This window comes from Pseudorasbora parva, chromosome 10 (assembly GCF_024679245.1).
Source record: "Pseudorasbora parva isolate DD20220531a chromosome 10, ASM2467924v1, whole genome shotgun sequence".
Taxonomy (NCBI): Eukaryota; Metazoa; Chordata; class Actinopteri; order Cypriniformes; family Gobionidae; genus Pseudorasbora; species Pseudorasbora parva.
In genome coordinates, this window is record NC_090181.1 from 25,754,938 (window position 1) to 25,773,730 (window position 18,793).

General features: G+C 38.6%; 1 protein-coding gene across 1 annotated transcript in view; it reads left to right on the forward strand.

The window, feature by feature from the left end:
- The window catches only part of ryr2b (ryanodine receptor 2b (cardiac)), an 89,735-nt gene that overhangs the window by 58,201 nt on the left and 12,741 nt on the right, over positions 1–18,793 (forward strand). The window contains exons 75-93 of the mRNA XM_067455682.1: positions 927–1,036; positions 4,327–4,378; positions 4,470–4,520; positions 4,741–4,840; positions 5,422–5,501; positions 5,641–5,717; positions 5,998–6,071; positions 6,207–6,287; positions 9,641–9,729; positions 9,991–10,119; positions 10,233–10,337; positions 10,435–10,516; positions 11,914–12,443; positions 12,552–13,271; positions 13,542–13,606; positions 15,492–15,509; positions 16,592–16,727; positions 16,853–16,939; positions 17,134–17,322. Coding sequence (XP_067311783.1) covers positions 927–1,036; positions 4,327–4,378; positions 4,470–4,520; positions 4,741–4,840; positions 5,422–5,501; positions 5,641–5,717; positions 5,998–6,071; positions 6,207–6,287; positions 9,641–9,729; positions 9,991–10,119; positions 10,233–10,337; positions 10,435–10,516; positions 11,914–12,443; positions 12,552–13,271; positions 13,542–13,606; positions 15,492–15,509; positions 16,592–16,727; positions 16,853–16,939; positions 17,134–17,322 — 2,775 coding nt within the window. The remainder of the gene's footprint in view (positions 1–926; positions 1,037–4,326; positions 4,379–4,469; positions 4,521–4,740; positions 4,841–5,421; positions 5,502–5,640; positions 5,718–5,997; positions 6,072–6,206; positions 6,288–9,640; positions 9,730–9,990; positions 10,120–10,232; positions 10,338–10,434; positions 10,517–11,913; positions 12,444–12,551; positions 13,272–13,541; positions 13,607–15,491; positions 15,510–16,591; positions 16,728–16,852; positions 16,940–17,133; positions 17,323–18,793) is intronic.

Genomic DNA, 18,793 nt, shown 5'->3' on the forward strand with positions numbered 1-18,793 from the left:
TTATTAACAATAATTTCCTGCATGATTTATCAGTCTCTCACATTATTCCGGAGGGATTTTTGTCCAATCTTTACAACATTGCTTCAGTTTGTTGAGATTTGTGTTTGTTTGAGGCTTTTTCTAATTGTACTGTGTGATAAGGTTGGTTATATGGTCAGGAAGGAAGAAGACAGGGGTCGGCTTGACTGGGACTCGCTCTCTTTATTCAATCTTATCAAACAGCAAAACAACAGACGCTCGATGGCGTGACTCTCTATATCCTCGATATGGATCGCTCCTTTTCACTTCTTTATAGCTCAGGTCTCAGCTTTCTCAGTCAGTCACTCGCAAAGTCCCAGTCCAACTCTCTCTCTCATCTCTCTCCCAGCAGCGGCTTAAAGGACAACTCCGGCGAATTTTTAAGTTTATCTTGATCGTTATATCTTATTGAGTACAGTCTATAGAAAAAAAAACGAACCACATTGGTGCTTGCAACACGGCGTTATTACAGTTAATGCCCAGAGCCCCCACTCAGCTTAAACGGCAGCATTGGGGGCATAGAAGTAAAGGGTGTCTTTGTGCCTCTTAACAGACACAAAATCCAAATAAAATGTCTGTCCAACAGGAACAGGTCCCTCACACGACAATGAGATGCATTTAGCCACTTAGCCATTGTTTAAATTCACCTATATATATATATACATGTGTGTGTGTGTTTTGTGCTAGTCTAATGAGATTCTCCAGTCGTCCTATCTTTGTTTTGAATATATTGATCCGTCTCATTGGCAGTCTTCCTCTGCACCTTCTACCCTCAATCTTTTCAATCATAATGTCCTTTTCTAGTGATCTTTCCCTTCAAACTATGTGACTACAGACTATATTCAGATATATATTACCCTAAGCTTGTCTTGATTTTATAGTAATAGGAATACTTTTATACCCGGCAGAAAACAGCTCATGTAGAGATCCTAAAGGAGGGAGCAGTGCAGAGAAACAACATTGATCCACTCCATCAGCTCATCAATCTCTTCAGTCAATCTGCCTTGACTGAGAGGAGGTTAGTATGTGTGTAAATGTGTGATAATGTTATGCATTTATTTTTGCATGTATTAAGGATAAGCAAAACCATTTTAAACATTTCACCTCTGCTTGAAAACTGTTTTGTTCTACATTAGACCCAACCCAACCAACTTGTCTAATATAAGGCACAAAAGATATTTGGCTTACACTCACAGTTATATAGAAATTACCATGTTGCTAAATTTACAGATCAGGACAAATGTTATGCAGAACACACACATATAGGTTGAAACTGCATTTTTTTTAAATCAATATATTTTACATCGTACAACAAACCTGATTCCAAAAAAGTTGGGACACTGTACAAATTGTGAATAAAAAAGGAATGCAATAATTTACAAATCTCATAAACTTTTTATTCACATTTTATTTCATTTTATTCACAATATAGTGTAGATAACATATCAAATATTAAAAGGCAGACATTTTGAAACAGCATGCGAAATATTGGCTCATTTTGGATTTCATGAGTGCTACACATTCCAAAAAAGTTGGGACAGGTGGCAAAAAGAGACCAGAAAAGATAAACGTACATATAAAGAACAGCTGGAGGACCAATTCGCAACGTATTAGGTCAATTGGCAACATGATTGGGTATAAAAAAGCCTCTCAGAAGTCAAGATGGGCAGAGGATCACCAATTCCCCCAATGCTGCTGCAAAAAAATGGTGGAGCAATATCAGAAAGGAGTTTCTCCAAGAAAAAATGCAAAGAATTTGAAGTTATCATCATCTAGAATGCATAGTATGACCCAAAGATTCAGAGATTCTGAAACAATCTCTGTGCATAAGGGTCAAGGCCGGAAAACCATGCTGGATGCCCGTGATCTTTGGGCCCTTAGACGGCACTGCATCACATACACATACAGGAATGCTACTGTAATGGAAATCACAACATTGGCTAAGGAATACTTCCAGAAAACATTGTCCGTGAACACAATCCACCATGCCATTCGCCGTTGCCGACTAAAACTCCATAGGTCAAAAAAGAAGCCATATCTAAACATGATCCAGAAGCGCAGGCATTTTCTCTGGGCCAAGGTTCATATGAAATGGACTGTGGCAAAGTGGAAAACTGTTCTGTTGTCAGACGAATCAAAATTTGAAGTTCTTTTTGGACAACTGGGATGCCATATCATCCGGACTAAAGAGGGCAAGGACAACCCAAGTTGTTATCAGCGCTCAGTTCAGAAGCCTGCATCTCTGATGGTATGGGGTTGCATGAGTGTGTGTGGCATGGGCAGCTTACACATCTGGAAAGGCACCATCAGTGCTAAAAGGTATATTCAAGTTCTAGAAAAACATATGCTCCCATCCAGACGTTGTCTCTTTCAGGGAAGACCAGACTACATACTGCATCAATTACAACATCATGGCTGTGTAGAAGAAGGATCCGGGTACAGAAATGTCCACCCTGCCGTCCAGATTTTTCACCCATAGAAAACATTTGGCGCATCATAAAGAGGAAGATGCGACAAAGAAGACCTAAGATAGTTGAGCAACTAGGAGCCTGTATTAGACAAGAATTGGACAACATTCCTATTCCTAAATTTGAGCAACTTGTCACCTCAGTCCCCAGATGTTTGCAGACTGTTATAAAAAGAAGAAGGGATGCCACACAGTGGTAAATGACTTTCCCCCCCTTAAAATTATACATTTTCTCAGTTTAAACATTTGATATGTCATCTATGTTGTATTCTGAATAAAATATTGAAGTTTGAAACTTCCACGTCATTGCATTCTGTTTTTATTCACAATTTGTACAGTGTCCCAAATTTTTTGGAATCCGGTTTGTAAAAAGTATATTCATACCCAATTCTAAGAACACAGTTTTTCTCAATGTGTTCTTAGATTTCTTGATATGATGTAAAGAGAAGTGAAGAGACTTAAAGGCCAAGTTTGGCAGCCCATATTCGTAATTGGTCCTCTGGTTTTAACCCATCCAAATTAGCCACACACATTATTACACAGTAGTGTATATATATATATATATATATATATATATATATATATATATATATATATATATATATATATATATATATATATATATATATATATATATATATATATATATATAATATGGTGCACATCTTCAGGTCCATTTAAAACAAAACAATTAGTTTGAGAAATTCTAGTCTGGTTTCCGCTCTGGCCACAGCAAAACAAACAGCTCTGGTCAGGGTCACAAAGGACCTTCTGATGACAGCAGATGCTGGCTCCCCATCTCTTCTCATCCCTCTGGACTTGACTGCAGTGTTCGACACTGTGGATCATAACATTCTCCACCGTCTACACTCCACTATCTGTCAATCTGATTTGCTGCAGCTAAACAGCTCCAAGACAGGCGCTATTCTAGTCGGTACCCCACATCAGCTCATCAGACATCTGTCATAACCAGCGTTATTTTTTCTGGCCAGGATATTCAACTTTCAACATCAGTCAGTAACCTGGGTGTTAGAATATATTCTCATCTGACCTTTGAGGCTCACATCAAACATCTGTCTAAGACCTCCTCCTTTTGCTAAATTTCATCCCACACTACTCTTGTAGAGGTGGAAAACCTTTGTCTCCTCCAGACTGGATTACTGCAATGCATTCCTCATCGGGATCCCTGAAAAAAGCCTACAGAAGCTGCAGTACATTCAGAACAACGCTGCTATGGTCCTGATGAGGGTTCGCAAATAAGATCATATTACCCCCATCCTCACTTTACTGGCTTCCTGTTTCACTGTACAAGGTCTCACTCCTCACTCACCAATGGTATTTATGTGTGATGCCCCTTTTAACTCATTCTTCATCCCACAATCTGCTACATGTGCCCTCTGTTTTGTTTCAGCATATTTCAGCTGTTTCCCATGCTCTCTCTGACCACCTGAGGACACAATAGACTGGATGCTTTTAAGCACAGTCTTAAAACCTTTTTAGCAGAGCTTTTGGTTCATTTACATTTTTGGTCCTTTTTCTTTTAAATTGTAACACTTCAGAATTTTGCTTAAATATAGTGTGTTACAGATAAAATATACTTTTATAATTATTTAGGTTAGGTGCTTTGCTCAAGGGCACTTCAGTTGTTTCCTGCTAGTATTGAGAATCGAACCCACAACCTTAAGGTTACAAGTTCGACTCTTTAACCATTAGACAACAACTGCCTACTAATATGTAAACTATATATCTATTGATGCATTAGATTTTGGTCTTTGCATTGGACTCAATAAAGGGAACAAATCTTAACTCATCTGATTCACTCTTATAATCTGTATCTACAGTAAACTTGAGGAGGATGACCTGTACATGTGTTATGCTGACATCATGGCCAAGGTAAGAAGCATTGCTTGGACTTTCTGAGCAAAGTTTTTAATTTTTGCCACAACACATGCAGCATTCAAGCTGAACTGTAACTGCACTGCAGAGTTGCCAAATTGAGGAAGACCAGGATGAAGATGGCCTGAAATCATTTGAGGTAAGCAATGGAAATGAATAGGATCTGAGTTGGTATTGATTTAATTGTAGAAGAAAGAGCTGAAATTGGAAAAGCAGAGGTTGCTGACATAGTGTACTGAATTGCACCCGGGTTCATAAATTATGCAATCAATGATTGGCTTCAGAAATAATAGACTGAGAAACAGTTGGTGTTTTTTATTTCTTAGTGAATTGATTGGGTAACTAATTATTTGTCTTAGGAAAAAGAGATGGAAAAGCAAAGGCTGCTGTATCAGCAGGCCCGTCTTCACGAACGCGGAGCTGCCGAGATGGTCTTACAGAACCTCAGCGCCAGCAGAGGTATCAGTCAAAATACTGAAAGTTCCTTCATCTCATTCCTGTTAAAGGCAGGGGTTTTTATACTGGGGCCAAGGGACCCCCAGAAGGCCACAAGGGAGTCCATAGGAGAAAAGTAGAAAAGAGAAATTACATTTTACAGTTTGGATTAATTAATGTATTATTTTTAACAGTAATTCTTACATCTATCACATTTTATTCTGCCATGAGATATTTTATTCTATTTTAGCAGGAATATTTCAAATGGGCTTTTTATTTTATGTGTCACGTGATCCTTCAGAAATCATCACACAAATGTGGTGCTCAAGAAACAATTCTTATTCTCAATTAAAAAAGTAAGTGTATTTGCTGTCATTTCCTTAATTTAATTCATCCTGGCTTAAAAATAAGTAATAATTTCTTAAGAAAAAAGAGCTTCCATTCAATTTTAGAAAAAAGGTTCCATCATATATGAGGCTTCCTTGGCATCAAAAAGATTGAAAACCCCTAGTCCAAGATACAGGTCACCATTCATACCTTGAGCCAGCTGGCTGTGACTTTTATTATTGTCAGTGCTCTTAAGTTGGATGTGATATTTGAACCAGGTGATATGGGGCCTATGGTTGCAGCCACATTAAAGCTGGGCATTGCAATCCTGAATGGAGGAAACCCGGCTGTCCAGCAGGTAGGTTTGAAAAGGTCAGGCTGGATTATGTTGGAACGATAACACAAAAACCCAAAAGTTTTGACATTTAACATCAAAACCAACTTTTATATAACAACTACTTCATCTTCATTCTTTCTGTTGTTAAAAATCTTTCTAGAAAATGCTGGATTACTTGCGACAGAAGAGAGACGTGGGCTTCTTTCACAGTCTGGCCGGCCTAATGCAGTCTTGCAGGTTCGGCTGTTATTTCCTAATGCATTGTGAGACGTTTTCCTGCTCACCTAAATGTGGAGAAGAGCTTTGTTCACTCATTTATCGCCGTTCACCCTCCTTTGTCCAGTTTTAAAATTACTTGCTAAAATCAAGAGTGAAGAACATCCTTTTACATCACTTTTTTCCCTTTCAATCTGTTCCATTGCTGTAATTGGAAGTGTCTGTTGAGTGTCTGGGTTTGTATTATAAAGAAGAGGATTGTGTGTTTGATGTTGGTGTTGTAATTATGTGTGTGTCACAGTGTGCTGGATTTGAACGCATTTGAGAGGCAGATCAAAGCAGAGAGTTTAGGAGTGGGTGCAGAGGACAATTCAGGTACATCGCTGACATCCACAACAAAGTGCTTCTTTGAAAAACTAATGTATCTGTCAGATGAGGCAGATTTTCTTTTTATTGACATTGATTTGCCTATATTGCATTTTGCTTTCACCTTCTCTCTTTCTTTCTCAGGCGATAGAGTGATGGCAGATGAACAGCTGACCTGCGATCTTTTCAGATTTCTCCAGCTTCTTTGTGAAGGCCATAACACTGGTTAGAACAAACATGTTTGTTTGTTTGTTTTTTCTTTTAATAGTGCAAGGTAATTTTGTACCTTGGGTTTCCAAAGTGAGTAGGGTAAAGTGCAATCCCACTTCAGCATTACTATAAAAAGCCATTTGCAGATTAATTTCCCTGAAGAATGTTAACAAAGGTCCAGCATATCACAATTCGGCTCAAGCAATGGCAGTATGGGAATTACTCTACCGTTAAAAAGTTGGGGGTCATTTTCTTGTGAAAGGAAACTTTTATTAAGCAAAAGCAATAGCCAATGTATTAATAATTTTCCAAAAGGTTTCTGTTTCAAATATTCACAAAATATTTTTTAAAGGGGGGGTGAAATGCTGTTTCATGCATACTGAGCTTTTTACACTGTTAAGACTTGGATTCCCATCATAAACATGGATAAAGTTTCAAAAAAATAAGTTGGACGCTTGATGGAGTATTTCTGTGTCAAAAATGCTCCTTCCGGTTTCTCACAAGTTTCGGAGAGTTTTTTTCGAGTATGGGTCGGCTTGACGTCGATAGAGCGGAAGGTCCTTGTATGGGCCGTACGGGCTCTTCTCCTCGAGCAAATGCACCGCGCCCATAAACACTGCTCTCACTGCTGACTTAGGACTTCACCAAATCAACAACGTCACCAAAGAATTGTGTTTTTGATGGAGCGGTGACGATAAAGGTTCACTATCGTGCTTTGGAAGCAGGTGGTGAGTAAAACTGCTTCAAATGTCTATGTTGTTGGCTATCGTTGTGTGAGTAAACAACACAATCGTATAGTTAATTTATCAATGAAGCATGCAATGTAACTTATGGCGAGTGTTTAAATACATTTGTTTAGCTGACCACTATAGGTGTCTGTTTGTTTATTGTAAAACCACCTCAAACATAAACCTAGGTGACGTTCACACAAAGCACATTCAAATTCGCTACTCCATTGTTTTTCTATGTAACACTATAACACAGTCTGACGTGCAAAACCGTTTTGGTTGGTACTGCTAAGGTTTAGTCGCATGCAAAAGTCCATAAACCAAATCATGTCCTCACAGTCCACAAGTTAACAAACGCAAGTGTTGACAAGCCACTAAATACAGTACATACCACAGAGACGGACGTCCTGCTGTTGCTGCTTCTCCTGTTCAATTTATTTTATCCTCCGGATCCGATTCTGGATCTAACGTTTTCTTTTCCACGCTTGACGATGTCAGCTTTCAGACGCTCTCGTGCAGTAGCTGCACGCTCGTGGTTCTTTAGCTCCGCCCACACGATACGCCTCCAGCCGCTCGTTTTGTTTTTCCCGGAAAGACTCGGTACAGCCTATATTTATTTTATAAATATATTAAAACTAAAGACTTTTCGGAGATATGAAGAATGCAATACTACTCTATAGGTACTCAAGATTGACATGAGATTGACTGAGTGTTTCACCCCCCCCCCCCCCCCCTTTAATAATAGTAAGAAATGTTTTTTGAATGCCAAATCAGCATATTAGAATGATTTCTAAAGGATAATGCATCTTTCCTGTGATATTGCCATCACAGGAATACATAAAACATTTAGACTAAAATCCAAATTAGTCTAAAACTAATTTCAAACACTTACTAGCCTTTAAATCAAATGGTTTTTAAAATTGGAGTGAAACGGAAGTTACTATGGTCTTTTCTCCCCTATTGTGATGTGTATCTGAGTGAAACAGCTCCTCGAATGAGAATAAATGTTAAATATTTAAACCTCCTAAGCTTTAAAGCTAAAACCACTAAACTTAGGATAGAACTTTAGGGTGTGTTCACACCTGGCATGTTTGGTTGAATTAAAACGAACCCTGGAGAAACCCTACTGCTTTGTTAGTGCAGTTCATTTGAATAAGTGAACTCTGCCGCCCAAACCCCTGGTGCGTACCAAACTGGCGGACTGAGATAGCTGAATAGATTGGTCTCGGCCTGCTTCCAAATGATCTCTGGAGGGGTTTGAATGAAATATAAATGCAACATGGACCAAAGACATTTAAACAAACCTAAAACTGGATATTATGTCACATAATGCAATGTTAAAAAGGATGGAATGGGATCTCCATTTGTGTGTGTGTGTGTGTGTGTGTGTGTGTGTGTGTGTGTGTGTGTGTGTGTGTGTGTGTGTGTGTGTGTGTGTGTGTGTGTGTGTGTGTGTGTGTGTGTGTGTGTGTGTGTGTGTGTGTGTGTGTGTGTGTGTGTGTGTGTGTGTGTGTGTCTGTGTGTGTGTGATGGAGGGATTCCTCCCACTGTTTTGACTCCTTTACACATTTGTGACCCTGGACCACAATACCAGTCATAAATCGCATGGGTATATTTGAGGCAACAATACACTGTTCAAATGGTTCAAAAGGATCGATTTTTCTATGCCAAAAATCATTAGGATATTAATTAAAGATCATGTTCCATGATGATATTTAGTGAATTTCCTAATGTAAATATATCAAATTTATTATTAGTTGTAATGTGCATTGCTAAGGACTTAATTTGGACATCTTTAAAGGCAATTTTCTCTTTAAAGGCAAAAACCCTCAGAGAAACTATATTTTCAAATAGTTGTACCTCTGCCTTATTTAGCTTTCAGGTGTTGTATAAATAGCAATAAAAATATATCCTTTTGACTTTTTGTGGTAGAGGGTAACATTTTATAAATTCTACTCAGCTGTTCAAAATAGCATCATATGTTGGCTGAGCACATACAAGCTATTACTAGCTACTACAAAATACTACCGCATTTAGGCCAGCACACAGCCTTGTTTAGGATATTCTGTAAGTTCAGTCATGAAATATATGTAATAAAAGCCGACCAATCAGTGTGTGAACATGTCCCTGTGGTTTTAGGTTCGAAGGTATCAAAACTTTTATACAATAACTGGATGAAGCTTAAATACTCTCGCTAGCACAGCCTAGAAACTAGCTTAGGACATGCTAGCAGCTTGATAAAACATATTAGAAACCTGCTAATTCATGCTAGAAATCTGGTAATTCATGCTAACAACATGCTAATAAGTTTTAGCAATGTGTTAAAACATGTTAGTTCCGGCTAACAACATGCTAATTCATGTTAGCAATGTGTTAAAATACATTAGCAAGTTGCTAAACCATGCTAGCAGCTAATTCAGGTTGTTTTGTTTTCTATCATTAAAAAAGAGCTGAATCCACAACATTATCAAGAATGTGCAGATTGTTTTATACATAAATCATGAGATTATTCATTACTGATTCATGTAATGTAATAAAATCTACTGACAGCCCTATTTTGCACCTATGAATCTTATACAGCATCAATATATCCTCTTCTGTTTTTGAACTGGAAGTATATGACTGAAATTTCGCCCACAGATTTCCAGAATTACCTGAGGACTCAAACTGGAAACAACACAACTGTCAATATCATCATCTCCACTGTGGACTATCTGCTTAGGGTCCAGGCAAGCCCATGTCTCAACTCTAAACACTAGTTTCCTACATTTTTCATTTCACCTGTCTGTAATATACGTGACGAAAGACTGAAAAATGCATGTTGGCTGCTGTAAGTGGTTTGAGAGTTTCAACACAAAATAGAGAAAGGCCCAAAATGGTGAGACAGAGCTTGTAGCTAAATAATTTTTCCATAAACCATTTGCCGCTGACAGGCCACCTCCATTTCATTTGTCTGATACTGAGAATGATATATGGTCTTATATCTGCAGGAGTCCATCAGCGATTTCTACTGGTATTATTCAGGGAAGGATGTGATTGATGAGCGTGGTCAGCACAACTTCTCCAAAGCCATCAGTGTGGCCAAGCAAGTGTTCAACACGCTCACTGAATATGTTCAGGTAAATGCACACAAGCAAATGGGTCAGCAGAGACGGAGCTTGTATGAAAAAGCAACTGATTTAATTAATTTTGGTCGCTAACATCAATTCAAACTTTGAATTATCTAATTTAGGGTCCGTGTACAGGTAATCAGCAGAGTTTGGCCCACAGTCGTCTGTGGGACGCTGTTGTTGGCTTCCTCCATGTGTTCGCACATATGCAGATGAAGCTTTCCCAGGTTAGCCTATTGACAAAAGTCTTTTGTGCTAATTTATTCATCCATCAAGTACACATTTACAGATGCATAAAGATAAAAAACGTTTTTATTTCTGCAGGATGCCAACCAAATAGAGCTGCTGAAGGCTTTGATGGATTTACAAAAAGACATGGTGGTAATGCTGCTTTCCATGCTTGAAGGTAGGAGAAATGCTGAAGGAATTCTCAATGTTTTTCCATGCACTTTCTCTTCAGCTTGTGAGATATTTGGCATTGTTGATTATCCTGTCAATGTCTAGCCTGACAAGCCAGACCCACATCAAGATTTTTGGTCTGGAAACTCACCATTGACAGGGCTCAATCCGAGGGGCGGGATAAACGGTTGTCTTTCAAACTCCCTCTGCACGCTATAGGATAGCGCTACAACCAACCAGAGCAACGAAGGTGTAACGGAGCTTGTTGATAGATTAAATTCGCCGTATCTGGTCGGCAAAACTACGAAAACATCTTCCCTTCTTAAGAATGACTTCAGTGCCGTTCTTTTCTCAGAGAAGAGCTTAACTCCAAGTCTTCCAGAGTCACGGTCAAAGCTGATGCCGCTGTTCGCTAGTTTCTGTGTTTACTAGAAGCACGCAAATGCAACTCGGCCTTCATCATTTTGTTAAGCCCCGTCCACCGTCTCTATACACGATGTGATTGGCCCGACAAGAGTTTGGCGTTTACAGCTCAGAAGAGTATTGAGAGTTGCTAGACACTCGCAGGCAGATTAGATTTGCTGCCGCTAGGGTGCATCTAGATTTCTAGGCTAGTCAATGACACTATAATAACATTTTTATACTAAACTTGTTTTTACATTTGGTTGGATTGTTTGTCCCTTTTTTGTTAAGTTGAATTTGCCATCAAATATTTAAACACTGGAAATATTTCATTGGAAAATCATACCTATACCTATACACTTCACTGCAGTTTCGAGCTGAAATAAGCACTAGTGTCAGTAGAACAACAAATAAATATTTATATTACATATTTCTTATTACACAAATTATGATTACGGGGACAGATTATCAATAAATAAACACTTATTTTTGCATGGTTCTTTGCACAATATTATTTTATGACCTCAAAACCCTTTTACCATGGACCATGGTTTGTAAACTAATACATTTTGATGTTTTCATCACATAATCAGCACCATATTTATGGCTTTTCTGTTGTAGTAAACTTGCTTAGTAGCTCAGAGCATTGCATTTGCAATATGGAATGCTTGAGTACTCTGAAACACGAGTCATGATACTTAATAGCACAAATACTTGTAGAAGCAAACTAAAGTAACATGGTTGCTATTGTATTTCTTCATGGTAGCAAATGTACTGGTTATCTTACATTTGCTTTTGTCAAAATTACAGAAAAATTAGGGTAAGTAATTAATGGCAGAATTTTCATTTTTGGAAATGACTTGGAATGACACATGACTTTGGAAGCACCCTTTTGCCCCAACCAAATGAACCAAATTCTGATATACCAAACGCTGTAGTTTAAAAGAGCCCTAAGTGTCATGTAGACATTTTAGGCACATAAATGTTCCTATGTGTTTCTAGGAAATGTGGTGAATGGGACCATTGGCAAACAGATGGTAGACATGTTGGTAGAATCGTCTGGCAATGTGGAAATGATCCTCAAATTCTTTGATATGTTCCTCAAACTTAAAGACCTTACATCATCTGAAGCCTTTCGCGAATATGACCCAGATGGCTTAGGACTCATTTCCAAGAAGGACTTCCACCGAGCCATGGAAGGGTTCAAGCGCTACTCTAAATCGGAAACCGAATTTCTGTTATCCTGTGCAGAAATGGCGAAAAGCGATTTGCTGGATTACTCTGACTTTGTGAAGCGTTTTCACGAACCGGCCAAAGAGATCGGCTTCAACATGGCGGTTCTTCTGACCAATCTTTCCGAGCACATGCCCAATGATGCCCGCTTGCAGAATTTCCTGGAGTTGGCAGACAGTGTTCTTAAGTATTTCCATCCTCACCTTGGAAGGATTGAAATCCTGGGCAGTGGGAAACGGATCGAAAGAGTCTACTTTGAGATTAGTGAATCCAGCCGCACTCAGTGGGAGAAACCACAGGTATTAAATGATTATTTGATTATATGATTGTTTATCTTCTTTTGTAGTCTACTTATGTATTATGGATCTCATACAGATATCTGTAAATGCATGTTCTTAATGATTCAGGTTAAGGAGAGCAAACGACAATTCATCTTCGATGTTGTGAATAAGGGAGGAGAGAAGGAAAAGATGGAGCTATTTGTCAACTTCTGTGAAGACACCATCTTTGAAATGCAGCTTGCTGCACAAATATCTGGTTCAGAGAGTGGAGAGGAACTGAAAGCTAAGGATGACAATGAGGAGAAAGACAAAGTGGAGATGAATGAAAACCTTGCAGAAGAAAACAGGATGACAAAAGACCAAAGATGTTTCTCTATAAGGAACATCAAAAAACACATAAAGAGAATAACCCTTATGAGTATTATCTCAGCGATTTTCTCTTTCTTACACAACATTCTGCTATTTATCACTCATGCCTTTTTAGGTATGGGTTGGTACTGCCTTTATCTTCTCTACCACATCTTCTTGAGCGGGTGGATCATTGATGTGGTTAAAGAGATGAACCTGGCCGACCTTTTAGGTGACCTTCGGGATCCTACCATGGTTGAAGCCATAGGGGTCAGAGAAGGAACGTTCAGAGAGAATAACGTGTGCCCTACTCGTGCTTTTTCGGCTCGTGGTAATCTTAGAGGCATGAGTCTAGATCTGTCTGCAGTGTCCAGGGACCCCCAGCTCCTCACAGATATTTTCGGCTTGTGTCTGAAGAAGGAGGGAGAAAAGTACACATTGTCGAGTGGAGACCAACTTTCCAGTCTGGATGAATTTCTAAATACCTCCAAATGTCAGGTAAATATATTCTAGAGTATACAATTGGCAACTTACTCTCAAAAATGTTACATGTGATTGTATTTCTCCAGGTCATTGTATTAGAATAGTTACTATTCATTTTGTTCAATTTTGGACAGTTTTGCCTATGAAGTGGATGTCTTTGCCTTTTTAAAAATCTTTTTACGTCCAATTTGAGCATTTGTGTTTAAACAGTGAACATTTGAATCCCTTTAGTCTGTGTCCTATGTCCATTTATGTTAATTTACTGTATGTCTGCTTTGTTAACAGGTTGAAATCTGTGAGGATATTCATGGTGCACAAGAAGAGGAGGACTCAGAGACTGAGAAAACATTGTAAGTGCTTCAGATTGAGGAAAGATAAAACTCTGAAAACTGAACTCTAAAACTCAGAAAATATTGCTGTTTTAGCAAAGGAATACCACTGATATTCTGCTTTTAAGTGAATCATTACCTTCCCCTAAGGGAAGCTCAGGGAACATATAAAGAGATCTTTGAATGTTCTTGGACTGTTGTGCCCTTGAGTATGTATGGTCTCCTGTCCCTGAACAATTCAAATATAAATTATATAAAATAAAATACAGGTCCTTCTTAAAAAATTAGCATATTGTGATAAAAATTCATTATTTTCCATAATTTAATGATAAAAATTAAACTTTCATATATTTTAGATGCATTGCACACCAACTGAAATATTTCAGGTCTTTTATTGTTTTAATACTAATGATTTTGGCATACAGCTCATGAAAACCCAAACTCTTAAAACATTTGCATATTTCATCCGACCAATAAAAGTGTTTTTAATACAAAAAAAGTCAACCTTCAAATAATTATGTTCAGTTATGCACTCAATACTTGGTCGGGAATCCTTTTGCAGAAATGACTGCTTCAATGCGGCACGGCATGAGGGAATCAGCCTGTGGCACTGCTGAGGTGTTATGGAGGCCCAGGATGCTTCGATAGCGGCCTTAAGCTCATCCAGAGTGTTGGGTCTTGCGTCTCTCAACTTTCTCTTCACAATATCCCACAGATTCTCTATGGGGTTCAGGTCAGGAGAGTTGGCAGGCCAATTGAGCACAGTAATACCATGGTCAGTAAACCATTTACCGGTGGTTTTGGCACTGTGAGCAGGTGCCAGGTCGTGCTGAAAAACGAAATCTCAATCTCCATAAAGCTTTTCAGCAGATGGAAGCATGAAGTGCTCCAAAATCTCCTGATAGCTAGCTGCATTGACCCTGCCCTTGATAAAAGACAGTGGACCAACACCAGCAGCTGACATGGCACCCCAGACCATCACTGACTGTGGCTTGACCTGGGGAATGCGGCACCTGTAGCCCATTTCTTGCACACGCCTGTGCACGGTGGCTCTGGATGTTTCTACTCCAGGCTGCTTCCCCACGTCCCCCAAGCTCTGGAATCGGTCCTTCTCCACAATCTTCCTCTGGGTCCGGTCACCTCTTCTCGTTGTGCAGCGTTTTTTGTCACACTTTTTCCTTCCCACAGACTTCCCACTGAGGTGCCTTGATACAGCACTCTGGGAACAGCCTTTTCGTTCAGAAATGTCTTTCTGGGTCTTACCCTCTCACTTGAGGGTGTCAGTGATGGCCTTCTGGACACCAGTCAGGTCGGCAAGTCTTACCCATGATTCCGGTTTTGCGTAATGAACCAGGCTGGGAGTTTTTAAAAGCCTGAATATTTTTTCATGATATGCTAAATTCTTTTGATATGCTAATACTTTTCATGATATGCTAATTTTTTGAGATAGGAATTTAGGGTTTTCATGAGCTGTATGCCAAAATCATCAGTATTAAAAACAATAAATTGACCTGAAATATTTAAATTGGTGTGCAATGAATCTAAAATGTATGAAAGTTTGATTTTTTTTCATTACATTATGGAAATTATTAACTTTTATCACAAAATGCATTTTGTTTAGAAGGACCTGTATAGTTAAATGTTGAGAATGTTACTCCCACTGAAAATCAACATATTTAGGATGTTCACAACATCGAAGATGAATTGTCGTTAGCTCTCCTTAACCTGAATCATTAAGAACATGCATTTACAGATATTTGTATAAGAAATACATAAGTAGTCTACGAAAGAAGATAAATAATTATATAATCAAATAATCATTTAATACCTGTGGTTTCTCCCACTGAGTGCGGCTGGATTCACTGATCTCAAAGTAGACTCTTTCGATCCGTTTCCCACTGCCCAGGATTTCGATCCTTCCAAGGTGAGGATGGAAATACTTAAGAACACTGTCTGCCAAATATTTCATATTTAATACAATTTAAATTAGTTTTGGCATTTGTTAATTAAAAGCATGCACAGTGACGAGTGTAGTCTGATTCCTAAAACGTCTGAATCTCATGAGCCTTTTTGAATCAGTTTGAAACACTGCCCTATAGAACCTATATAAATTGTATATAAAATATATAATTAATATCTGAATCATACCGATCCCAAAATTCTGAATGTTAGTTTAAACACAAATGAGAGTAAGAGCTTGTGAATCGGAATTCGAAATGGCTCATATAGGCTATTTGTCACTGGTTGTCATGTGAAATCCAAAGGATGATGTGAGATAAAGAAAGAATGTCATAAACAATTTATTTAATAAACAGCGAGAAAGAATACTACATATTCAATGTAATGCCAGCACAAGATGAAGAACAGAGGAAATTTCAGGATTTAAATACACAAGGTAAGGTTATCAACAGAACAGGGAACAGATGTGGACTAATAAGAAACCATGATAATCAATGAATGAGTAAAACTCATGCAAATGGTGATGACTAGAGGTGTGTACAGCTTGAAGCGTCACTGCGCAAACCGATCAGTGTATGACATCAAAGCACAGTGAGAGCGATTAGAAGCATATGCCGTATTATTTCGCAGTACTTTGATGTCTTACACTGACGGACTGTGCAGTGCTGCTTCAATCGAACACACCTAATGAAGACTAAAAACTTCACAAGACAGAAACTAAACATGACGGTGTCAATACTCAACCATTCTGTATGAATAGTAGTCTAAAGAAACCCCACTATATATTGCAAGATATAGTTTTATAAGAAAGTATATACTGTGCTGGAGATGCAAATAGGTGAATAAAATGCACTCTTCCTCTGTTTTCTGGTGGAATCTGTGCACTATGCTGGTAAAAATAGGTTCTGCACAAAAATGTTTATACTGCTTATGCAGCCAGAGTGAATGCAGTTACTGTACCTGTTAATATTGCCATCTTAATATTTATGTGCCGATTTTTGAGTGCAATGTGAAACAAGCCTAAGATACTGCATTTAAATTTTGCAGTGATGAAGATAAAAATAAAGATGAAAAGAAGTCTAAAAGGAGAGTTAGAAAGCTCAGCTCTTCAAAACCAGACAAAAATAAAATCCAGGTTTCAGCTGTTTGGAATATTATCTGCTCACAGAAGACCAAACTGCTGGTATGTTTCTTTCTCTGTTGTTGTCCAGTTGCTCAATACGTGCATGCTGTATTAATGGATGTTTAGCCATATGGATCTGAACACTTCTATGTGATCTGATGAGTAGTATGTATTTTTCTCTGCAGAACTGTTTTGCAAGAAATTTCTACAACATGAGATTGTTGGCACTGTTCCTTACTTTTGCCATCAATTTTATTCTTCTGTTCTACAAGGCAAGTTTTGAATTCCCTGCTAAAACATCAGCTTTAATGTTGTTGATCAAGCTGGTCTGTTTTAATGTGTTTAGATCACTTGGTTAACCAGCTAAAATAACTGAATACCATGTTGGGAGACCAGCTAGACCAGTTCAAACCAACTTTTTTTCACAAGTAAATTTGACCAAAATATTTAAACATTATTTATTTAGGTTTCATCGACCATTGGTGATGATGAAAATGTGGAGATTGCTCTTTGTGAAGACAGAACCAAGGGTTCACAGAAAGTTTATTTTGAACTAGAAGAGAACAGTGGCTACATGAAAATGATTCTTCGCATCCTGGCTGTCTTGCACACACTCATCTCACTCTGCTGTATCATCGGATACTACTGTCTGAAGGTTACACATACAAACACACAATGGACACTTGTCAAGTTTTTAATGTTGTTTATACAGTGCATCCAGAAAGTATTCACAGCGTTTCACTTTTTCCAGATTTTATGTTACAGCTTTATTCCAAAATGGATGAAATTTATTATTTTCCTCAGAATTCTACAAACAATAACCCATAATGACAACATGAAATACGTTTTTTTCTAAATTTTTGCAAATGTATTTAAAATATAACCGTGGAAAAAAATGATATGTACTCAAGTATTTTTGAGTATGATGCTACAAACTTGGCACACCTATTTTTGGGCAGTTTCTCCCATTCTTCTTTGCAGGACATGTCAAGCTGCATCAGGTTGGGGAGCATCAGTGCTCAGCCATTTTCAGATCTCTCCAGAGATGTTCTGTCGGGTTCAAGTCTGGGCTCTGGCTGGGCTCCACTCAAGGACATTCACAGAGTTGTCCTGTAGCTGCTCCTTTGTTATCTTGGCTGTTCTTAGGGTTGTTGTCCTGTTGGAAGATGAACCTTCGCCCCAGTCTGAGGTCAAGAGCGCTCTGCAGCAGGTTTTCATCAAGGATGTCTCTGACTCTGTACATTGCTGTATTCATCTGTGCCTCGATCCTGACTTATCTCCCAGTTCCTGCAACTGAAAAAAATCCCCACAGCATGATGATGCCTTCACCATGCTTCATAGTAGGGATAGTATTGGCCAGGTGATGAGCGGTGCCTGGTTTCCTCCAGACATGACGCTTGCCATTTAGGCCAAAGATTTCAATCTTGGTTTCATCGTCTGAGAGTTCTTCAGGTCTGGCCTCTTTACCACATAGGCCTGATTGGTGGAGTGCTGCAGAGATGGTTGTTTTTCTGGAAGGTTCTCCTCTCTCCACATAAAAAAGCTGGAGCTCTGTCAGAGTGACCATCGGGTTCTTGATTACCTCCTCCCTGACTAATGCCCTTCTCCCCCGATCGCTCAGTTTGGCTGGACAGCCAGGTCTAAGAAGAGTCCTGGTGGTTCCAAACTTCTTCCATTTATGGATGATGGAGGCCACTGTGAACATTGGGACCTTTAATGCTGCAGAACTTTTTCTGTACTATTCCCCAGATCTGTGCCTCGATACAATTCTGTCTCTGAAGTCTACAGACAATTCCTTGGACTTCCTGGCTTGGTCTGTGCTCTGACATGCACCGTTAACTGTGGGCCTTTCCAACTGAATTTACCACAGGTGGACTCCACTTGTAGAAACATCTCAAGAATGATCAGCGGAAACAGGATGAACCAGAGCTTGAGTGTCATGTCAAAGGCTGTGAATACTTATGTACATATGATTTTTTTGAAATTTTATCTATTTTAAATTTTAAATTTTGTCTAATTAAATCTATTTTTTAATTTGCAAAGATTTCAAACAAACTTCAAAACTTCAAACAAACTTCTTTCAAATTGTCATTATGGGGTATTGTTTGTAGAAATTTGAGTGTTAT